The sequence below is a fragment of the Platalea leucorodia genome (genome assembly GCF_965183815.1).
Source record: "Platalea leucorodia genome assembly, chromosome: 1".
NCBI classification, from domain to species: domain Eukaryota; kingdom Metazoa; phylum Chordata; class Aves; order Pelecaniformes; family Threskiornithidae; genus Platalea; species Platalea leucorodia.
This window is the reverse complement of record NC_138823.1, coordinates 81,561,417-81,582,390: the sequence shown is the minus strand read 5'-3', so window position 1 is coordinate 81,582,390 and position 20,974 is coordinate 81,561,417. Positions and strand designations below refer to the sequence as shown.

The 20,974-nt window shown below is 37.1% G+C and overlaps 1 protein-coding gene across 1 annotated transcript in view; it reads left to right on the top strand.

The window, feature by feature from the left end:
- Positions 1 to 20,974, top strand: part of DNAH5 (dynein axonemal heavy chain 5) — a gene marked incomplete at both ends in the record, with an annotated part of 134,926 nt that overhangs the window by 14,078 nt on the left and 99,874 nt on the right. Inside the window, 12 exons of the mRNA XM_082326340.1 lie at positions 1,702 to 1,878; positions 2,700 to 2,813; positions 5,249 to 5,356; positions 6,094 to 6,216; positions 8,080 to 8,295; positions 10,732 to 10,839; positions 11,589 to 11,674; positions 12,447 to 12,768; positions 15,557 to 15,763; positions 16,610 to 16,781; positions 18,066 to 18,211; positions 20,407 to 20,566. Coding sequence (XP_082182466.1) covers positions 1,702 to 1,878; positions 2,700 to 2,813; positions 5,249 to 5,356; positions 6,094 to 6,216; positions 8,080 to 8,295; positions 10,732 to 10,839; positions 11,589 to 11,674; positions 12,447 to 12,768; positions 15,557 to 15,763; positions 16,610 to 16,781; positions 18,066 to 18,211; positions 20,407 to 20,566 — 1,939 coding nt within the window. The remainder of the gene's footprint in view (positions 1 to 1,701; positions 1,879 to 2,699; positions 2,814 to 5,248; positions 5,357 to 6,093; positions 6,217 to 8,079; positions 8,296 to 10,731; positions 10,840 to 11,588; positions 11,675 to 12,446; positions 12,769 to 15,556; positions 15,764 to 16,609; positions 16,782 to 18,065; positions 18,212 to 20,406; positions 20,567 to 20,974) is intronic.

The following is a 20,974-nucleotide window of genomic DNA, read 5'->3' as shown; positions in this document are numbered from 1 at the left end:
TCTGCATTATTTTTTGGTGAAAGAAGGATAGTTTAGTTTACTTTCATTCTTGGAATTGCATTATGGGTTTATGGATTTTAATACCAAACTTAAGAATTTTCGATTTACTCAGAAACTGGAGGAAGATGTGAGCCATGTTTTGAGTTGACATTAAATGCTTCTTGTTCTTTATTGTATGAGGGATTGGAAGCATAATTTTTGACTGGACAGAAGTTTTCATAGCTATTTTTTTGCTTTTTAGGAAAGGAAAGACTTAAAAAATGGCAAGGTTCATGAGGGCGCTTTATTACCCCTTACAACAAAGAGGGATGTAAGCAAGCAGAGGCATATCTATAGTTAAGCTTATAATAACTTACTGTTTTGTAATAGTTCTCTCCCCACATCACCTGGTTCTCCAAGTTTGAGTTTGTATTGCCTCTTATGAACATGGCTTCATCCTTTATAAACAAATTAGCACAAAACCCACCGTTAGTGGTTTGGATTAAAGGTCCTTTTAAACCAATTTATTGGTTTAAAATCTCTCTGACAACAGGCAAAAGTGAGTGCGGGGGAGGAGTATAAAACTGGAGTAAGCTGATAGCAGTACTTCCCATCAGTATTTTCCCAGCCTCTAACAACTTGTAATTCAGATATTTTGTAAGCCAGATTATTATTTTTTTTTTTAATTCAGTACCTTTCTGTGGTTTTCTTTTCTATGTAAACTCATTCAGTCTTCCCTTCGCCTTCTTCAGAAAACATAAGGGTGTGGACAGAAATTATTTCAATCCATGTTACCCAGCTCAGAGAGAAAAGCTGAACCCACTGAGCTGATGAGAGATAAGGAAGCCTCCTAAGTAGCCTGAAGTACACCTGAATCTACCTTAATCCTCACAAGGCCTTGAGTGATGCATTTCCAAACAGTAAAAGGAGCTGTTTTACCATTTCAAAGTTGTTTGTTTTTACAACTCATTCGTTACATTCACGATGCAAGCTTTCACATTCAGCATTATTATAGCTCTGCAATGCAGTCTTCTATTTGTTGTAACTGAAGTGTTGTCAGTTATTGTGTAGAATAAGTTACAGCTAGTAAAAATTTTCAATGAATATTATACTTATCAAAAAAATGTTGTGAAGCAAACTAAAGCAATCTTCAGAATATTCTTAAGTAGCTGGCTGCTGGTAGTTGTTGGATTACCCACTGGAGGAAAGGATCCCAGTAAATATGCTCCTTCCAATTCTTACCTCAACATTTACTGTGAGCTCCTTGTGTCTATATTGCATTAGGGAAAGTGTTCTGTCTATGCTTATATCATGGTTACGAAGGTGAGCATCTCTACCTCTTGTAACAAATAAACTGCTGCAAGATTCACCTTAACCAAGAAATCAAGGTAGAAGACAGTTAGTGATTCCTAGTGGATTTAATGAAAGCAAAAGGAACACAATAATTCAGTGAACACTATTCTCAGTGGTCAAAATCGTACTTTGAAACATGCTTTGCAGGTTATTTGTGCAAAATGTAATTGTCTAACAGTGGTCTTGAGATACTACTCCCTCTTTAATTCAGAACTAAAAAGGCCAAGCAAAATTAAGGTCTCTTATGTGAGGTGGTGGCTGAGTTAGGTAATTTATCAGGGGAGGTTAATACTAGGAGTTAAATTATGAATTAATCCATGCAGATAAAAAATATTAGCATCGCTCACTAATATTAATGTATGATAAAAGGTTCTTGCAGAAAATGACCAGTTGAGAAAGGAAGCTGATGACCTTGGACCACGAGCAGAGCTTGATTACTGGAAAAAGAGATTGTCGAAATTCAACTACCTTACAGAGCAGCTGAAGAGCCCAGATGTGAAGGCAGTGCTTGGAGTACTCACTGCTGCTAAATCCAAATTGCTGAAGGTTTCTATTTTGAATTATGACAGATGTAAAGACTAGAAATGCTCTGTATACTCTAGTTCATTTTGGTGATGTATATAACGTTGCTCGTGGGGAAAATATTGAAGCATCTTTGACTTTTGTTTTCCTTGTCCTTCCTTATTCCTTACCTGGAGTGGATAAAGTTTAAATCTAGTTTTATTTATTGGAAAAGACTGGGAATCCCCTTTGTCTAAAGGCTGATAAAGTACTGTATCCACATGGGTCAACAGAAATAAATACTTACAAATCTTTGAAAAGTTGATTATTAAATCAGAAAATTGAATTCATGAACTGGGTATTTAATGAAAAGAAAATGAAAAAAACCACCACTTTTTAAACATCTTTCTCATGTTGTTACAGTGTTTGTCAAAACTGCTTGTGGGGTCATAACTTCTCACATTGACATAACAAAGTTAAAGATCTGTTGCAAACACAAAAATAAGTGAATAAACCAAAAAGTCTTGGCTCATCAAAATGAGAGATGTGAAACAAATATATGGTTATATATTAATCAGTCCATCAAGCAAAAATAGTTAACAGATGATGTCTATATATTTTACAGCAGCTTGACTTGACACTACTACTGACATAACTTGTTGAGCTGAGTGGTCTAAACTAACTGTAAGTTCACAGTCAAGTTATTGAAGTAAAACAAGGACCTGTTCCTCACCTTGGGTAAACAAGTATAACTCTGAAGTAACAGATCTGTGGTTTCAAATGTGTTTAAAGGCTAATGACAGAGTGATCTCAAAACAGTTTTTCTGAAATGTGTGGTTTTATTTTTTTCAACTTTCTATGTTTAGAACTGGCGAACGTTGGATATTCGCATCACAGATGCAGCAAATGAAGCTAAAGACAATGTGAAGTATCTATATTCTCTGGAAAAATGTTGTGACCCATTATACAATAGTGATCCTGTAAGCAGAACTTTTAAATTCTTAACAGAAATCTTAGAGACAACTAAAATGAATTTATTTTGTAGGATGAGTTTGGAAATAACACAGATGGCATTTTAGGTATGCATCTCCAGTTTGAGACTTTGTTCAGTTATGCTAAAAATGGCGTAGTGGGAATTTCTGGCTACAAAATAAAGTACTTGTTGTTTTCTTGCCATGGTATCTATCAAGCTTTTGGTCTGATGATGAAACTGGGTATCTGCTATGGGAGAAAGTGAAATCTTTGTGATTTAAAAAAGAAAAAAAAAAAAGGGGGGGGGTGAAAGTGAACCTGGTGCTATGTTAAAGACAAAGACTGGGCTTTTGTCTTTGTGTTGGTGGTCAGGTCATGCTTAGCTTAACATTTATAAGGTAATTTTCTACTTCTTGGGTTAGGAAAACAAATATGGTTATGTAAATATTAAGGTGTAAGTATAAACCACCTTCTCATACCATAGTAACAGGATGATGCAAGCATAACAAGTAGTAAACAAAACTAGCCAACCTAAAGTAGGGGATAGGATGAAGGATTCTCACTGTCCCATTATCTGCTAAAGCAGGTGGTAAATGGTCGCTTTTATTAAAACTGGTTTTGTAACTGTGAATGTATGCGTCTTGCTAGTCAGAGAAATATGATGAGTAGCCACGAAGACTCAAAGCTTTGACCATCCTAGCTACCCCCCGCCCCCGACTTTTCCCAAAGTGAAATTGCTTTCAAACAGCGCTTGGGCAACCTTGGTATGGCTATGTTTTGTTTCCATTTACTGGATGGTGTTACAACAGTGTGTTCTTTCAGTGTTTCTCAATCTGATATTTGAATCTCTCTGATGAAAGGTTAGTATGATACCCATACAAAACAGTTAAAGTCAATATGCTTGCTGTTGGCACTGTGCAGGGCCCGTGGATCTGCTTTGTACTCCCTGTGCTGGCTTTTACCGAGGAGGAAGCAGTGCCAGCTTTGGAGGTGTTTGGTTTTGAGAGGGTGTAGCACTTGGGGTGGAAGCCATCGAGGCATGGAGTGTGAACCTTTCCCTTACTGATATTTACCTGTAAAATGTTGAGAACCGGTTTGTCAATAGGGTAAAACGGTCATTGCTTTGGAAATTCAGATGTGAGGAGGAGCTGTATGGAAAAGTCTTTCAGTCTGGCCCATTCATGGGCTGAAGACAGGACTGCTGGCCATTTTTCCTCAGAGTATTTAGCAAAAGGATTTTCTCTTGTACACAAGACTTACTTGAGTATCAGAGGGTATGGAGAATTAAGAAGGGTTGTGGTGGGTTAACCTTGGCTATAGGCCAAACTCCCACTCCCAAGCATTCTCTCACTCCCCCTCCTCAACAGGATGAGGGGTAAAATAGAGAATGAGAAAGCTCGTGGACTTTTCAGACAAAGACAAGGGCATCACTTACCTGTTCTTTTCATGGGCAAAACAGACTCGACTTGGGGAAAAGTAACTTACTTTATTGCCAGTGAAAATAAGTTTGGGTAGTGAGAAACAAAGACGAAAATTAAAACCACATCTCCCCCCCTTCCCAGGCTCGGCCTCACTCCTTTACCACCTTCCCCCGAGCGGCACAGGGGCATGGGGAATGGGGGGCTGCAGTCAGTCCATAACAGCTCCTCTCTGCTGCTCCTTCCTCCTCACACTTTTCCCTGCCCCAGCGGGGCCTCTCCCGGGGCCGCAGGGGAATCTCTGCCGGGGCGCCCGGAGCCCCCCCTCCCCTCCTCCCGCTCCCCCCTCGGGGCTCGCAGGGCCGTTTCTCACCCTGCCGCCCTCAGCCCCGGCTGCCGGGCAGCGTTTGCCCGTCCTCACCCAGGCTTTCCCCGAGGCGCCCGCCCGGGGCCGAGGGGCTCAGCTGGGCCCGGCGCTGGGGCCAGCTGCATCTGGCACAAGGCAGCCCTGGCTGCCAGCACTTGGGCACCTGCACCCCAAACAATGGGCTATAAGATCTCCTCCTCCCAGGTACTTCATCAGTTGTATATAATTTTTTATTATCTAAATGCCAGTACGACAGGAAAGTTGTTCTTCATAGTTCCTTTATTCAAATGAGCGCCATGAGGCTTAATGCAATTTTTGGGCTCTCTTCACATGCAGGCTTGTGTCAGGTTTAGCAAAAGAGTGTACAAATATACTTTTTGTGAAAATAAGTGATACTTTTGAAGAGGCCTTTGTCTCTGTCAAATTTCATTTGCTGACCAGAATTCTTCCAGCCACGACTAGTGAAAATTTTTCCTCAAAATTGGATTGTAGAGCTTGGAGGGTGAAGTAGGACTGGCAGCTCTGCAGGAGCGACCCAGGGAAACAGAGGCAGAAACATTAGGAAGACCATGTCTGTAAGGCTCCTGGGTTCTCCTATTAGGTGTTGAGCTAACGTATGGTAACAGAAGTACTGAGCAGAGTGTGTGTTTCTTTCCAGGTATCCATGGTGGATGCTATTCCAGGACTCATAAATGCAATTAAAATGATTCAGAGTATCTCTCAGTATTACAACACATCTGAAAAGATATCCTCGCTGTTTGTGAAGGTTGGTGTTACAGCGTGAAAGGAAATTTTCCCAGATTTTTATATGTTGTTGCTTGAGTGAGAGACAGAAAACGCAAAGGGACCAAGCAATTGAAGAGGCAGCATTTTGATCAATTTAATGCTGCTTTTTGTATGTATGGAGAATTGGAAATAGCAATAAAACTACTCCAAAATTAGAACTTATTTTACTCTTTGTAATTTGGAGTTGTAAGAATTTTTTCAGAATTCTTGAAGATCAGGGCTAATCTCAACTCTGACATGCACAGATTGAGGAACTCTCTGTTAGAATGAGTTTAGCCTGTGGTGAACTGTTCTTTGTAGAACCAGTTATGTTATGTTTCTATAGCCCTTAAACCTCCTTATGATTGCATAAAGAAGAAAACGGAGTTGGAAGGACAACCTGTTCTTTAATGATCATAGTCTCATGGGCCCTTGATTTTCCCTTTGCTTTCAGAAGTGCTAAAGTCTTATGACATTGTAGTCCTCGATGTCATTTCAAGGTTGGTACAAGGTGTTTAGGTTTAGGATGAGCATAATTAAACAGCAACATTTTGGTGGTGTAATGGTCTGGAGGCTGGATATTGCCAGGAGGACAGTCTGTCTATGTGGCTGGTATTTGGTATTGATATTTTGCAGGCTTTAGGCTGGTGGAGTCAAGATGTGGGATGAGACTGAAAGAAGGGCAAGATCTGCTTTGTCTTGAAATGTTTTTTTTCACAAGGTTAAAACTGCTTTTAGGTGACCAATCAGATGATCACAGCATGTAAATCTTACATTACAAACAACAATACGGCCACCATCTGGAATCAGCCTCAGGAGAGAGTTATGGAAAAGCTACAAGCAGCCATTAGACTTAAACAGGTAGGTGGGAAGAGCATGTGGAAAACAAAATATAAGGTGAGATTTAGGAAGGCATGATTAGGAAAACTTTATTTTATATGAGGAAGCAATGTTATAACGAAGGAAAACGAAGCAACCAAAAAATACCCTTTGGAACTGGAATGTTTATATTACAGCTAACAGATATTTGGTCCAGTGTCTGTTGATCTTCTGGAAACAGGATTTCAATGCTTAGCCTAACTTAACTATGCTTCTTATATGAGAATTACTTGGATTTTCATGCCTGAGTTTCTCTATAAAGTTTCTTTTCATGCGATGAGGAAGGATGTGTGATAGAAATGAAAACAGAGGAAGTTACTGAATATATTCCAAGGCTATGTGGACAAGCTATACCTTTAAAAAGGGCAATTTAGTGAACTGAGAAGAATTCAGCTGTTCAGATTGTGTACTTGTTGGGAAGATAACCTTTATTTTTTCGCATACGCTTCCATGACCGTTCTGGGAATTTTTTTTTCTTTTTTTTTCCCTTTAGAACATAGAATCGTAGGATAATTCAGCTTGGAAGGGTCCTCAGCAGATATCTAGTTCAGCTTTTGTGCTCAGAGTCAAAGCAGGGACAGCTATGAGATCAAACTTGGATGCCCAGTCCTTTATCCAGTCCTGTCTTGAAGTTCTCCAAGGATGGAGAGACTGCACAGCCTTTCTGGGCAACCTCTTTGCTTGACTGTCCTTAGGGTGAAAATTTTTCTCCTTACATCCAGTCAGAACATCTTCTGTTTCAATTTATGCTCGTTGCCTCTTGGCCTCTGTCGATGTGTTACTGTGAAGAGCCTAGCGCTCTCTTCTTGATAACCTCCCTGTAGATTTCAGAAGGTTCATATTAGGTTTCCTCCATTATTACTTTTTGATTTCTAATAATATGTGCTTGGAAGCCTGGAACTTTATCCTGACACCTTCTGAAGCAACAAATCTTGCATAGTTCTAGCACAAATTAATGCAAATTTATATAATGTCTTACCATCAGCAATGAGCAGTAAATTTGTATATCCCTATAAAAAAGGTATAGCAAATTATTCAGTTGCTGCATTAAAATATATTGAAGGATTGTGTTTTTATTTGAGTCTTATTAGTTCCTAAAAGCTTTCTGAAAATCAATAGATTAAAACTTAAAATTTAAATCACTAATAGCTTAGGAAACTCTGAGCCCTTTGTATTAATATCTCCAAGCGGGGTTATTCGTACATATATGTGCTAAAAAATAATGAACATTATATTTTAAAGAGAACTACTCTTGAAAGAAACCATTTCAGGCAAATCTGTTGACTATGTAATGCGACTTTGGGAAGAATTTAGTTTTAACATGTTTGGAGTAAGGTTTGTGCCCAGTTAAGAAAGCAGAATAAAAACTGGAAGCTGCTATGGAGCAGTATTCTCACTTCAGAAGGGTTTTTGTTTTGGAAAGTGATTTTGGAATATTTGAAACATTATTACTCAATAAAACTGCTCAGCACACACACTCATTATTTTCAGTCTCTGAAAACTAAAATCTGGGTTGTCATCTTGGATATTCAGTAAACACATCAAGCCCTGCTATAAAATGGAGGGAACAGAATTTTACACTAGCTAAGGATGGAATGTACAAATACATATATGTGCAGTTCATTCATTTGATGAAATGTGTGATCCTGTAATGGTATTGTTAGGTTAGTTTTCAGAGACAAATTCTATTACTGTCTTTGTAGTGTTCATGATTGTTTATTGATGAAACTTCTACTTGCTGTCAAGTTAGGATAATATCTGTCTGCATAAATTTTGTTCTAGCTGATGACAGTGCCTTTAATTACATGCTTGACATTCATCTTTTAAATTCTTCTTTGTTTTTAGGAGTATCAGAATTGCTTTCACAAGATAAAAGAGGAATTGGAACAAAGTCCAGATGGAAGACAGTTTGATTTTAGTGAGATGTATATCTTTGGAAAATTTGAAACCTTTCATCGACGTTTGGTAAAGATAATGGATATTTTCAATACTATGAAAGCCTACTCGGTTCTACAGGAGTCTAAGATAGAGGGATTGGAAGGAATGATCACAAAATATGAGGTACACAGTAAATTTTGGATATCCTGTCAGTCTGACTTGAACTTTAAACAATAAATAATTATGAAAATTAGAAAAGTGTTTATCAAGAGAAAAATTAACTCTCTAAGTTGTGCTAAAATTACTGGGTAATAGTTAATGATGTAAATATGTGATTGCTGGGGAAGTGAGCAGACAAAATGAAGAGAGGCAGGTGGACATGTGAAAGAGGTATGTTAAAATCAAAGTTGTTTGAAAAAAGCAACAAAATGGGGGGACTTTGTAACAGGAGTAATTGGAGCCATGGTTTGGTGTTATGATCAGGAGAAAAAGTGAGAAGTGCAACATTTCTGTCTTTACAAATGTTTTGCAAGCTGTGAAAGTGTACCGTGACCAAAATTGAAGACTGTCTTCATCTCTTGCCTGTTATTCTAGGGGTACCTGATCAGTGCCTGCCACTGAGACTGGCTCCATTGCCCTGGTGGTCAGTGCTGCAGTCAGATTTTCCTTGCAACTTGGGGTGAAACAAGCCCCAGTTCTGTTTCTGTGCTGCATAAATACCAACAAATCTAACTTTGATTTCTTGAAATAAGTCATTTTTTAAAAAGAGAAAAAGAACTTGGACTCTCAGATTTACTTTGTTTCATTAAGGAAACAGCGAGGTTAATTCCAGCAAAACAGATTATTAAGTTTACTTAAAATCTGTACTCTAGATCTAGACTGTGATCATCAGCTTTGTGTTTTATGAGGGAAGAAAGAGTTAATTCACAGATGGCTATCTTTAGGCTGATGGAGAAAGAGAAATGACTTTGCTGGTTTGCTCTGGAAAGCTCTTCAAGTTTAGGCTTTTTCTTTTGTAACAGCAAAATCCTTTTGCTTGTTAGTATTACTATTCAGGTTTCTTTCCTGGACCTTTTATTTAGTAGCAGTGAGACTTGAACAACAAGGAGGTCTTCTAAGAATATAAATATGCTAAATCATGTTCTTTTCCTTCCTTCTTTCAGAGATTAACTTTCTTTTTCTAGCAAGTAGAGTCTTCCCTGCTTTTACTGAGCCTGAGTTAACTTACCTTTTTGTATATCTTTCTTAGTGCAGTATCATAATTAAGGCACTTGTAAATATTAAAATAAATCAGGAGTATTCAATGTGTGGAGTTTGTAGACTGCTTTTAGAGATCACGTGTGATACAGTGGCAGTACAGGCAAATGTGGCATTCTAATTTGCTTTACCCTATCCTTTTTGTTGTGGCCATGAGTAAATCACTTTGCCATAGTTAAATAACCATAGGGTAAAATGTGAGTGTTCCGTTGTCCATCCTGGTTCAATTCATTCCTTGTTGCAGTCTGGGGTTTTGATTCCTTGACTGCATCCTTCACAGTAGCCAGGTTTCTCCTTTTTTCTCTTCTATAGTCTTTGGAGAAAAAACGCGGGTACAAATGGAAGGATAGCTTGGTCCAAGACTATTCCACATGGGCAGGATAGGTGTGGGCTGCTATAAATTTTGCTCCCTTCACTGAGAGCTGCTCTCTAAAGCTGTGCCAGCAGGCTTCTCAGCAACTCAGGTTGCTGAGAATTTTCAGGTCATGCTATGAAGATACTATTTTGGTAGGCTGGAACACAGACATCTCATTTATGTGGGGCATTTGTAGTTGAAAACCTGCCTGTGGCCATTAGCCCAGGCTGTTAGGCAGTCTGCAAACTCAATACAGATATACCGCATTATCCATTGCAGCATTCAGGTCTAGCTTTGTGTAAGACCTAGTTCCTTCAATTTCATTGCTGGGGCTGGAGTAGGGGGCGGAGTAGGGAGCGGGTAAGCGGAAATTATACATGCTTAAGTAGAAAATACTACATGGAAGGTTCTGGATAGTATGCATAAAGGGCAGAAAGTGATCGTACTTTAACAGTGACAAAATTGAGGTACTGAAGTATTTGGCATGGACCATAGCTATAGTTATGTGACTGATTATATGACTTGAAAAATTTTTGCAATGGGAAGTTATTATTTTGCAGTTTTTTATACTTTACCACTTAGTTACTATCTAGGATTTGCTTGTTTTTAGAGGAAAAGACATGGAAAATACTAATGTGAAAATATTTTTTCTATGTTGAACTTTGTTAACTTTTAAATAGAAATAATGAACCTCTGCATGAGAGAATATTTAATGGGTAACAGATGTCTCTGATGAAAAGCAAGAGTCTGAATTTTCTGTCAGTTCTAATTGACTTAAAACATAAATAAATAACATAAATGAAATTCATATGGCCATTGCACCAACTTGTTTCCTGCAAATATGTCATTTAAGTGGTTTCCTTATATTGCTCAGCAAATACTGGTAACTAATGGCAAAGGTAAAATCTGAATGTGCACAGCCCATTGTGCTAAATATTTTGGTGTGGTAAGTCTTTTGATAAGACAATTTTTTGGTGATAATTTTCTTTTTCTGTGAAACTGTTTAGAGCATTGTTGACACCATGAAGAAAAGGCATTACAATTTCTTGGATCAACGGAGGACTGATTTTGACCAAGACTATGAAGAGTTTTGTAAAGAGATAAATGATCTTCATGTAGGTTTTATGATTCAAATAAGAATTTAGTTAACTGATGAATCGTCATGAAACCAAAAATACCTTTATCTGAGTTATCACCAAACAAATTATCCAAATCTCAACATTTGTATTCTGAAATTGAAAAATTATTCTAATGTATCTCCACTTTAAAGCTTGCGTTTATTATCTAACTTTCGGACCAGTTTCATGGAATAGGCCAGAAAGGGCCTTGAGGGCCTCCAACAAAAGGATTTTTCATTACTGTACTTTATTTGGAAGTTATGCTAGCAAGAATAACACAGAAATGGATGATTTCATTGGGTGAATGGGAGCCTAGAGCAAATAAGTCAGATAATTAACTTTCCCATAGTTCTGAAATCACAAGTTGGTGGAAGGAAAGGGTAGAAGAAAGTAGGGAAAAAAAAAAAAATTAAAATAAATGCTTGACTTGCTTTGGCTGCCCAAGAGCTAAGCAAGCATTCTTTGAGGGCTCTCAGCATGGTAGGACATTTGAGGATACAAAAGCTTTTGTTGGTTGCACAGCTACAGAGGGAACTTGGAAAGAAAAAGCCTTGAAAGTTGGTTGTATTTTGTTTACTTCTTGAGGGAAGGAAGAAGGGGAAAATTGATACTTATTGAGGTTAGTTTCACATAAACAAATTATGTTCTAGTATAGTGCATGATAAATCCAGTCTAATAATACCTGATATGTTTGAGGTGTGTGCCTTACGTAGTTCTCTGCTGTGGAATTATTTGCTCTCCTTCAGGATCAATTAAGGATTTTCATGGACATCACCTTTGAAAATATTCTGAACACTGAAAGAGCACTGAGTATGTTGAAGAAATTTGAAAGGTACTATGTCCTATCTAGGTTGCTAGAATTCTGCCAGGCAGTGGAAATAACACTTTGAGGATGGTGGGAAGAGGGGGCAGCAGATCTTGAAGCATCTCCTTGAACAAACAAAAACCAACTCAACCTCCTCTCACTCAACTGTTCAGCTCTGTTAAGGGATGTCTTCTCAGCAATGTGGATGAATAAAAACCACCTATATTTTGCATTTTCCGATAAAAAAAATATGGACTTTGAACTTCATATTTCAAAATTAGCATAAGTACAGGAATACTTTATGGCTCTTAGCATATTTGCCTTAGCTTTGTCCTTGAGCAATGATATTAATTTGTTACCACAGTGCAGTTAGGAGAGAGTAAAATGCTTGTATTAGGAAACAGTGAAATTTGTCTTGATAAATTCATATTGTTGCAAAGCAGCCTCAGTCTTTATTGCATCAGTTTTCTTATAGTATTCTGTTTAATGGAGTAGACCGCTAGTGGCGGATTGGTTACAGTTTGCTGCACGTAATTTTAGCTCAGTGTTTGAAAACAGTGAGAAAACAGAAAATGTGTAGGCTTACTTAGAAACTTTTATCATCTGGTCTAAATCTTGGTTGCTTAGAATCAGGTTGTGACAGCATTTGTTCAAGCTTTAGTGAAAACTCTGCTGCTAAAGTAGTTATTTTCTAAAGAATGCAAGGGAATATGGAATGATTGTATTTTCCAACATTGCAGCAGGAGAATTTCAGAAGTATTGAAGGAATTTTTTTAATGATTATTGTTTTTCTGAGCAGATTATCAATCCCGAATCTTGGCATTGATGAAAAGTATCAGAAAATACTTAGAAACTATGGTCATGACATAGAAACAGTCTGTAAGATCTACACTAGGCAGAAGCAGGACCCTCCACTGGCTCGTAATCTGCCTCCAATAGCTGGTAAGATCTTGTGGGCACGCCACCTGTTCCATAAGATCCAGGAGCCCATGGAGTCTTTCCAGCGGCACCCGGCTGTTCTGCAAACACCGGATGGCAAGCGCATAATTCGCAACTACAACAAAGTAGCAAAAGTTCTTATGGAGTTTGAGGTGATCTACCACAGGGGATGGCTTCAGCAGGTAAAACAGCTGATTTTGATTAGAATATTTCTTTTTAAAAAAAAATGTGATGGACTTCTGTTGTTGGTAGACTAATAACGCCTGGCTTTCCAGACCAGATTGGATTCCTGTTGTTTCAGGCCGTAGGTGTTGACTGCCAGTTGGGAAACAAGGAACCGGAAGAGTATTACCTCAACTGTTCTTTCCTTATAGATTATATTTCAGGTACATCAGATCTAGGTTTGGTGCTATTGACCTCTGTATAATTGGTCCTCCTCCCAGGAATTAATGAAAATTACCATTGTTCTACTTAGAAATGTCTTTAACTTCAAGTGCTTGTTCTGGTAACTTGAGAAGCCCGTCTTTGATTTCATGTGCCCTTCACAGAGAGCTGGTATGATATGTGTATCCCTCATGTTTTATGGAAGAGGAATTGTGATGCTTCAGGAAGCCTTTGACATTTGTTTGGTGTTTGTCTTGGGCTCAGTTTCTGTTTTGATGTCAGTACTGTGGTCGATACCTGCATGGTTCCAAATATACTGACAATAGCTTTTACTGAATTGTACCTGCTGCTGATATCATGTCTTTGCCTGAGCACTTTTAAGGTACATTCCCTGTCCCAGCTACAAAGACTGAGGAGGATGTATGCTTCTTGTGGGGCTACATCTGTCTCCTTGGGTAGATGATCTAGTGATCAGATTTTCTGACATGTACCATGCCTTGATGGAGCAGTCAAGTACATTCTCCTTTCATCTTTTACAAAATTACTGTAACATTCAAGGTATCTGCCCTGAACCGGTGCCTTTCTTTGTGAGGTCCTAGTGATCTGTGATCTGATTTTGATCTGTGCTAAAAGTACGTGTTTGGTTTCTCCTATAGCAGAGTCAAATCCCAGTTGGCAGCCATATAAACTTGCTGAGCCTGCTCCAACCTTATACTCATTGGGTGGGAATGAAAGGAGGTGGATTTGAACACAATTTCAAGTTTTTGAAACGATTACACGTGCATTGAAAATACATGAAAAGTATATCCACTTTAACATCAATGCACTTGTCTACCAGATATGGCAAAAAAATGTGACTACTGTTCAGTAGTCTCTTCTGTCTTCTTGAGGCAACAAGAGTGCAGACTGATGTGGACATTAGTATCACAGAACACAAGGTGGAGCTCCTGCTCTACTCCTGAACAAAAGAAAAACAAGCGAGGGGGGCAGGTGTCCTGTGGGGAATACAAATGCAACCGAAATAGGACTGTAGCTCCTACTGCTTTTTATTCTTCTATACAGTGGAAATAGTTTAGTGGCACTTTCTGATATTTCTGAACATTTTTCCACCGTTTTGCCTGTTTGTTACTGGATGGTTACCACTTCGTTTATCCACTTTTTTTTTTAATAGCATAAGATTTAAAGCCATTATTTTTGTACTGTATCCAATGATGTTCAACTTGGACATATTAAAATAATAAAATACAGGGAAGTGTGAAAGTTACTGTAATTCTATGGCAGTGTAAGATTTGCACCTTCAATGTACCTCTTATTTCTGGTACCGATTTCTCTCACCTTAATAATGAAAATTTCATGGAAAAAAAAAATAAATGGGAGAGAAAGAAATCGATAATGGGAATAATGAGTCTCTGAAGTCCAAAGAAGAGTGCAGTAAGATTTGCTGGTGAACTTTGCAAAAAAAAAATTCAGCTCCTATTTAAGGCAGCTGTGCTGAGTGACTTTGATCCTAGTAGACAGAGCATGACAGCTTCACTGCCAAAACTTGATTAGATGATTTCTTGAAAAATGCTGTGTAAAATGTCATGATAATACATGATACAGCTTGAAGGAAGCAGCATAGTCAACTGTATTTTAGACGTTGAAAGGGGGTGTGAATTTTCAGTGTGTGTTCCATAAAAAAAGAAAAAAGTACACTGAAAGAAATCAGTGGGTTATGAAACTATTGCTTAAAAGCAAGCTCCATCTCAACGTAATGTGATACATGAAATTTGAGAAGCGAATAAAGAACAATACAATTATGTCAGCAAAAGGACAACTGGAAAATAGGAACAGCAGCAAAGTTTTTCATGTAGGAAGAATTTCCCTGCCTAAGGCATGACTTCTTCCTGGTATCAGCCAAATTTTCAATGTGTGATGGTTTTATGAATGCTCTCCCTTCTAATCACATGGAGCACAAATGGTATTCTAATATTCAAATAAGGCAGTTAAAGCAATAGTGTGATTAGGCTTCCCTTTTAAGAATTAAAAAGAAATCTATAATAAAGATTAATTTTACTGTTTCTAAAAATTTGCCAAGAGGTTGGATATAATTGGGAGTTCCATTAAGATTGGAGCATGGTTATATCTGTTAGCTAGTGGAAAACAAGTGAAAGGAGAAAGAGGATAAGTTTACTCAAAAGGTATCTGAAGAAGTTATCCAAGAATAATTTAATTCATCAAGGAGGTCATGTGCAGCCTTATTGCAGAATGTGCACTAAGTTTTAAGGAAATGAGAGTTCAAATTTAAGAGGAATGAAGTAAGAAAGTCTATGACTCTGCTTTTGATGTTGGACTGTGGAATGCAGCTTGTGATATCCAAGAACCAACAGAAGAATGTCTGTTGGATAAAGAACAGTTAATTTGATTGTTAAGCATTTGGGTACAGACAGATTGTGTTAATAAAGTTTTGTTGTTGATTCCTACCATGTCAATCTTTATTGTCAGCAATACTTGATTTTAGTTTTTGCCAAAGTGATATTTATGTCCAAAATAAAGTATTTCATGTTACTGGCTTGTCTGATCAGGAATGATGACTGTTTCCTGCAGATTGAATTAACTAAAAGACGACTTCAGGCACCTCTCTTGGTAAAAGCTCCAGAAACAGGAGAATTATTTGTGAATTTTGACCCTCAGATATTAACTTTAATCAGAGAAACAGATTGCATTGCTCACATGTGCCTTGAAATCCCACCGTTTGCAAGTATTATTCAACAGAAGAGAGACTGGTATAAGAAGATTGTCAACAATTTGCAGGTGGGGTTTTTTTAGTTATTTTATGTATGTGTAGTGTGCATTAAGATGTCTAGGTTCTATACATATGGAAGAGAAAAAATGAAGATCAACTATTATGCATTAAGAAAACATTGGCAAATCTATTTTTTATCTTTATGACTGTCTTGAGGCTCTTTTTAATAGAATTTCTTGTCTTTGTATTTTCTGTGAAGTCACTTCAAAGATGCATGGGTTTAGGGCAGGCTGGTGTTTAGCCATCTCCAGGAAAGCAAGGCTGTATCGTGGTTACTTGGGAAGATAAACACCATAGCTCTGAATGTCCCCCCTTCTTCTTCTTCCCCCAGTTTTTATTTTTGAGCATGATGCCATAGGTATGGGATATCCCTTTGGTCAGTTGGGGTCAGCTGTCCTGGCTATGTTCCCTCCCAGCTTCGTGTGCATCCCCAGCCTGCTCACTGGCGGGGCAGTGTGAGAAGCAGAAAAGGCCTCAATGGTGTATGAGCACTGTTCAGCCATAGCCAAAACATCAGTGTGCTACCAACACTGTTTTGGTCACAAATCTAAAACATGGCACCATATGAGCCACTATGAAAAAAATTAACTCCATCCCAACCAAAACCAGTACAATCTGCAAAAATGAATTTCCATGTGAAGTAGTACTTGCATTATTATAAAAAGCAACAAATAGTGAACTTCTGCCAAAAATAATGAAAACATTTCCCAAGCAATGAATTACCATTTCTTAAGAATTTCAATGATGTATGTCCAGAGGAATTTTTTTAATTTTAAGTTATGATAAATACGTGTATGTGAAGAGGTTCAAATAAGTGTATGTTAACTAATGCTTTCATTCTCTGTTTATTTCAGATGATGCTGTCAGAATATAAAAGAATTAAACTGAAAATACAACACCCTATTGAACAACTGATGGCTCCTCGGTTAGCAAATGTAGATGATGCTATCCAGCCGGGTCTAATGTTACTGACCTGGACATCCTTTAATATTGAGAAATATATTAATACAGTTTTTTACAAGCTGGGTGAGTCACTTGCCTCCTTCCATTAACTTCTTCTTATTTGTTTCTATACAAATGCAAGCTCATTATTTAAGTTTACTATCCTTTATATGATTTGCACTTAATTGACTTACATGTGAAAGAAATCAGAATTTTCACCTGTCCTGTGCTTCATGAAACCTCTGCTTTATAACAACACCTTCTTTTTGTCTCACATATTTGTCAAATTTCTACTAGTATGGATGTGATGGCAGTTAGGATTAAACCAAGCATAAAGTAGTGTGCAAAAGGTCCTGTGTATTCGGAATTCAAAGAATGATAGCTACTTTTTAAAAGAGCTTCTAGGTTTCCGACTTTTCCTAATCTTGCCTTTTGTTTCTATAATGTGCAAAACAAATTCTCAGGGAATAATACCTCAGCTGAGTTGGCACTGTCACTGCTCAATAGCTTTTTATAGTAAACTTTTTTTTTAACATCAGTCTCTTTAAAACTAATGCACATACATCTTGGGCAACAGCTTTAGAAAACAGATGAGCTTGTAGTCTTTTCAAAAGATTATCACAAGATTGCACTGAGATGCGTATTGTTTCTGAAGATACCAAGTTCCTTTTGCTTCAGCTTAATTACTACATCAAACATAGATTTTGTTTTTTGAAATGATGTAAGTTGTTATAGTGGAAATTTTCTTTAGTTGAAACGGCAAATTGAAATGCATTTTGGATGCTAACCTGACATTACACTCAATTTAATTTTGAATAATACAAGTAGTTTGAGTCTGGGACAGGCAGCTTGCTGCTATTTCAATTTCAGCATTGAAAGCAAATTGCTATTAAACTGTGAAAATTCTAGTGATTATTTTCTATTAACTATTATTTGGCTTCTAACATCTTTTTGAAGCATAAACATTTTATTTGTCAAAAGTTTTTGTTGCTAGTAGGTTCTCCAAGTGGTAACTAGTTCAAGCTATAGGACAAGTATTCCTGCACCTCCATTGAATTTCAATGTCTTTGTGTTTGAAATGCATATACTTTAAGCTCATCTTATATATATTGACAATATTTTGCCTATTTCTTTTAGGATATGGATAGCATATGCTAGATAAGCATAAGTTATATGAAAAATTAATTATGATTTCAGTGGTGAACCTTTCCATAAAAGTTTAGATGTTTGAAGTATGCTGGTTAAGGTGTAGAATTCATATAAAATTTAATATGATAGTTTGTTGAAGTAAAAATTTAAGCAGGACTCTGCAAAGACTGTTGTTTCAAACTTTTAAGCTTGTCTTGAATCTTCTGTTTGCTTCAAAAGCTGGGCTGGAGTTATTGCTTGATCGAGTGAATGACTTGATTGAATTTCGTATTGATGCTGTCCTTCAAGAAATGAATAGAGTGCTACTCTGTAAGTTGCCAGAAGATGAACCACTGAGCTGTGAGGAATTTCTCCAAAAGACTAAGGTTATTAGATAAAATTTTCATAATGAAGAGTACAATGGCTTTGAATTAAGGTATTTTCCCTTTTTTATGAGATAAAACAGTGCAGAATTAATGAAGTGTGCGTGGGAAACCGAAGTAAGGAAATCCCCACTTGCTTGGCTGGAATCTTAAAAAGGAGCAAAAATACCAAGTGTAAAGAGGTCTGAGCTGAGATGTTCTTTTCTGAGCTTATTAATGTCAAGACAACTACTGTATCATATTTCTTTTATGCTTTGATATCACTCAACTTAAATGTTTTTCCTCTGTGATAGTATCTCTTTTGTCATTGTTGCTTGTTAGTGCCTTTAAATAAGGGGAATTGCCCATCCCATGCCTGTGAATAGCTCCATAACAAGTGCACTTGGTTGCCTGGGAGAGTAAATACTGTGGAAATGATTGTGTACTGAATATCTTTGTTAATCTCAAGCTCTCCTGAGTTGGTAATGGGATGTGCAAAATATACTCAGAAGTACCTGGTTGAAGGTATTCTGGGAAAAGTCCCTTCCTTCACCCCATTAAAATACTTTTATGTTCAAGAGGATTAACTGTAAGCATGTAAGTTGTTAGTTAGAAAACTGATTAAGCTAGTAATACAAATGAATGACTGAATGATTTTTATGAGGCAATAGTGAGATATTCTGGCATTTTAGGATATAATGTCTAACTTGTGTTTTCTCCTGAAATAAACTTTGCCTTAGAAAGGATTGTAGAAGATCATCTAGATAATCCTTGTCCCTGGCCTCCTGTAGCAATAAATACTACAAATGAAAGTTTTGTTTCTGTTGGTGTGCTTAACTTTTTGGCCTTTCCCATTTTGTTCCTTGTAAGAGCTCACCTTGTTGTTAAATACCAAGTAAAACTTAAAATAACATTTTGTGGAACGAATGGTATTTTGTAAGCCTCACAATCCATAGTTTTTGGTTTTTTTTTTTTTATTGATCCTGCTGCTGCTTTCCTGATAGGGCTAGTACTAAAACGTGTATTCGCTGAAGTAAAAGTATGTGACAGTGAGCACAAAAAACTTATCAGCACTGTGTGATAATTGGTATTGCTTAATGTTGATCTGCAAGAAAACTTGACCTGCTACATAGCAATTACAGCACCATGACAGCCAATCAATTTGATTTAGCAGTGTAAGTGGTATACTAACCCCAGTTATGGGTACAATGAAAATAGTAACAGTGTTTATAAGCTTATTGTAGTTTTTAATTAGAAGGATTAGAAATAAGTTCTATCACCTAACAGGTGTCTTTAAGTTTCTAAAGAAATTGCTGCAACAAAAATAGTTATAGCATGGAAAAAAAACCAAAGTACTTTGTTTAGTAGTTGCTGTGATATTGCAAATCAGATCTGGCTTCTCTCTCAACTAGACTGAATTATGAAGAAGACCAAAGATTGCATCTTAAAATTTGGAAATGACTGAATCTTACTACTGGCTGAATTTTTCAAATTATTGATTTTTTAATTAAATGGAGGTAGCCAGGTTTGATTAAGTTTAAAGAAATAGGAGGTAACAAAGAAGAAAAAAATTAAAAGGCATTATAGTTAAAAATTATAGTTGGCTGAAGCATACTTGATCAATTTTACCATAAGTATTAAAGAAAAAAAATGCACAATACTTTAATATATTTCTGAATTTTAGTAAATCTCAATCTTTGATTCCTTCTCCCCCAGTTAAGAATTTTCTTGTTTATTCTAATCATAAATACAGCTTTTGATAGATTTTATCTCCTATCTAGCTATAAATGGGAAATATGATTGGCTAATACTCCTTATGGCACAGCCAAGTAATGTAAAATGGCAATGATTAAAAGAAAGGTTAAATCTTCCATGTCTACATTGGAAAGTTAAGAAAATTGAGAAGCACTTGCTTTTGGGAGCCCTTTAATGGAACTAAGCTTTATAAACATTGATTCATGATATTAACTATGGATGAGGCATGTGACTTAGGAAACAAGCCACAGCAATTTTGAAAGACATTTATGATGTCTTGTTTGGCACAACAAAGAATCCAACACTAAATAGTTTGGAGCAAACCAATTTAAAAATCATGTTGCGTATTGATCTTTTTTCACGAATCTGAGGCCTTGACGTTTGTGTTAATAAAGGCTGCTATGACCGTGAAATAGACATGAGAACTGGGAAGATAAGAACATATGTTTGTTTTGGTTTGATAGGAGCTCTGTATAAAAGGTTCTCGGACTTTACATTTAAAAAGCTCACTGGTGGAAGATGCTGCTAATGAGCTGATTAACATGTTACTTGACACTGAGATACAGGTCAGAAAAGAAGATAAGTCAGTTGAACCCACTCCTGAAATAAGGGGAAAAAATACAGGTAAGAAGATTGTATTATATCTCTGTGCTTATGTTTCTTTTGCATGCTGATAGTATGTGTTGGGCGATATTGTAGCTTAGCCGACTGAAGTATCAATCAGTGTCTAATGTCTAAAGACTCGTGTTTGAATTTGCCTGGATAACAGATAGTCTAACAATCACCGATCATCTGCAAAATAGGTCAATATTATCAGTCTAACTTGCATGTTGAAATGTTAATGCCATAGGAATAGCTACTTACAGGCCTTGGTTAATTGCTGGACTTCCTAGAGAAAGAATATAAGAAATATCTAAATTTTGGTGATAATCCTGCCAGTTTGTACTGAGTAGAGAAGGTGGATAGGAGTAAAAGGACTGTTACATTGAGGTACAGATTACAAATGAGTACAATCTGCGTTTCTGTAAACTT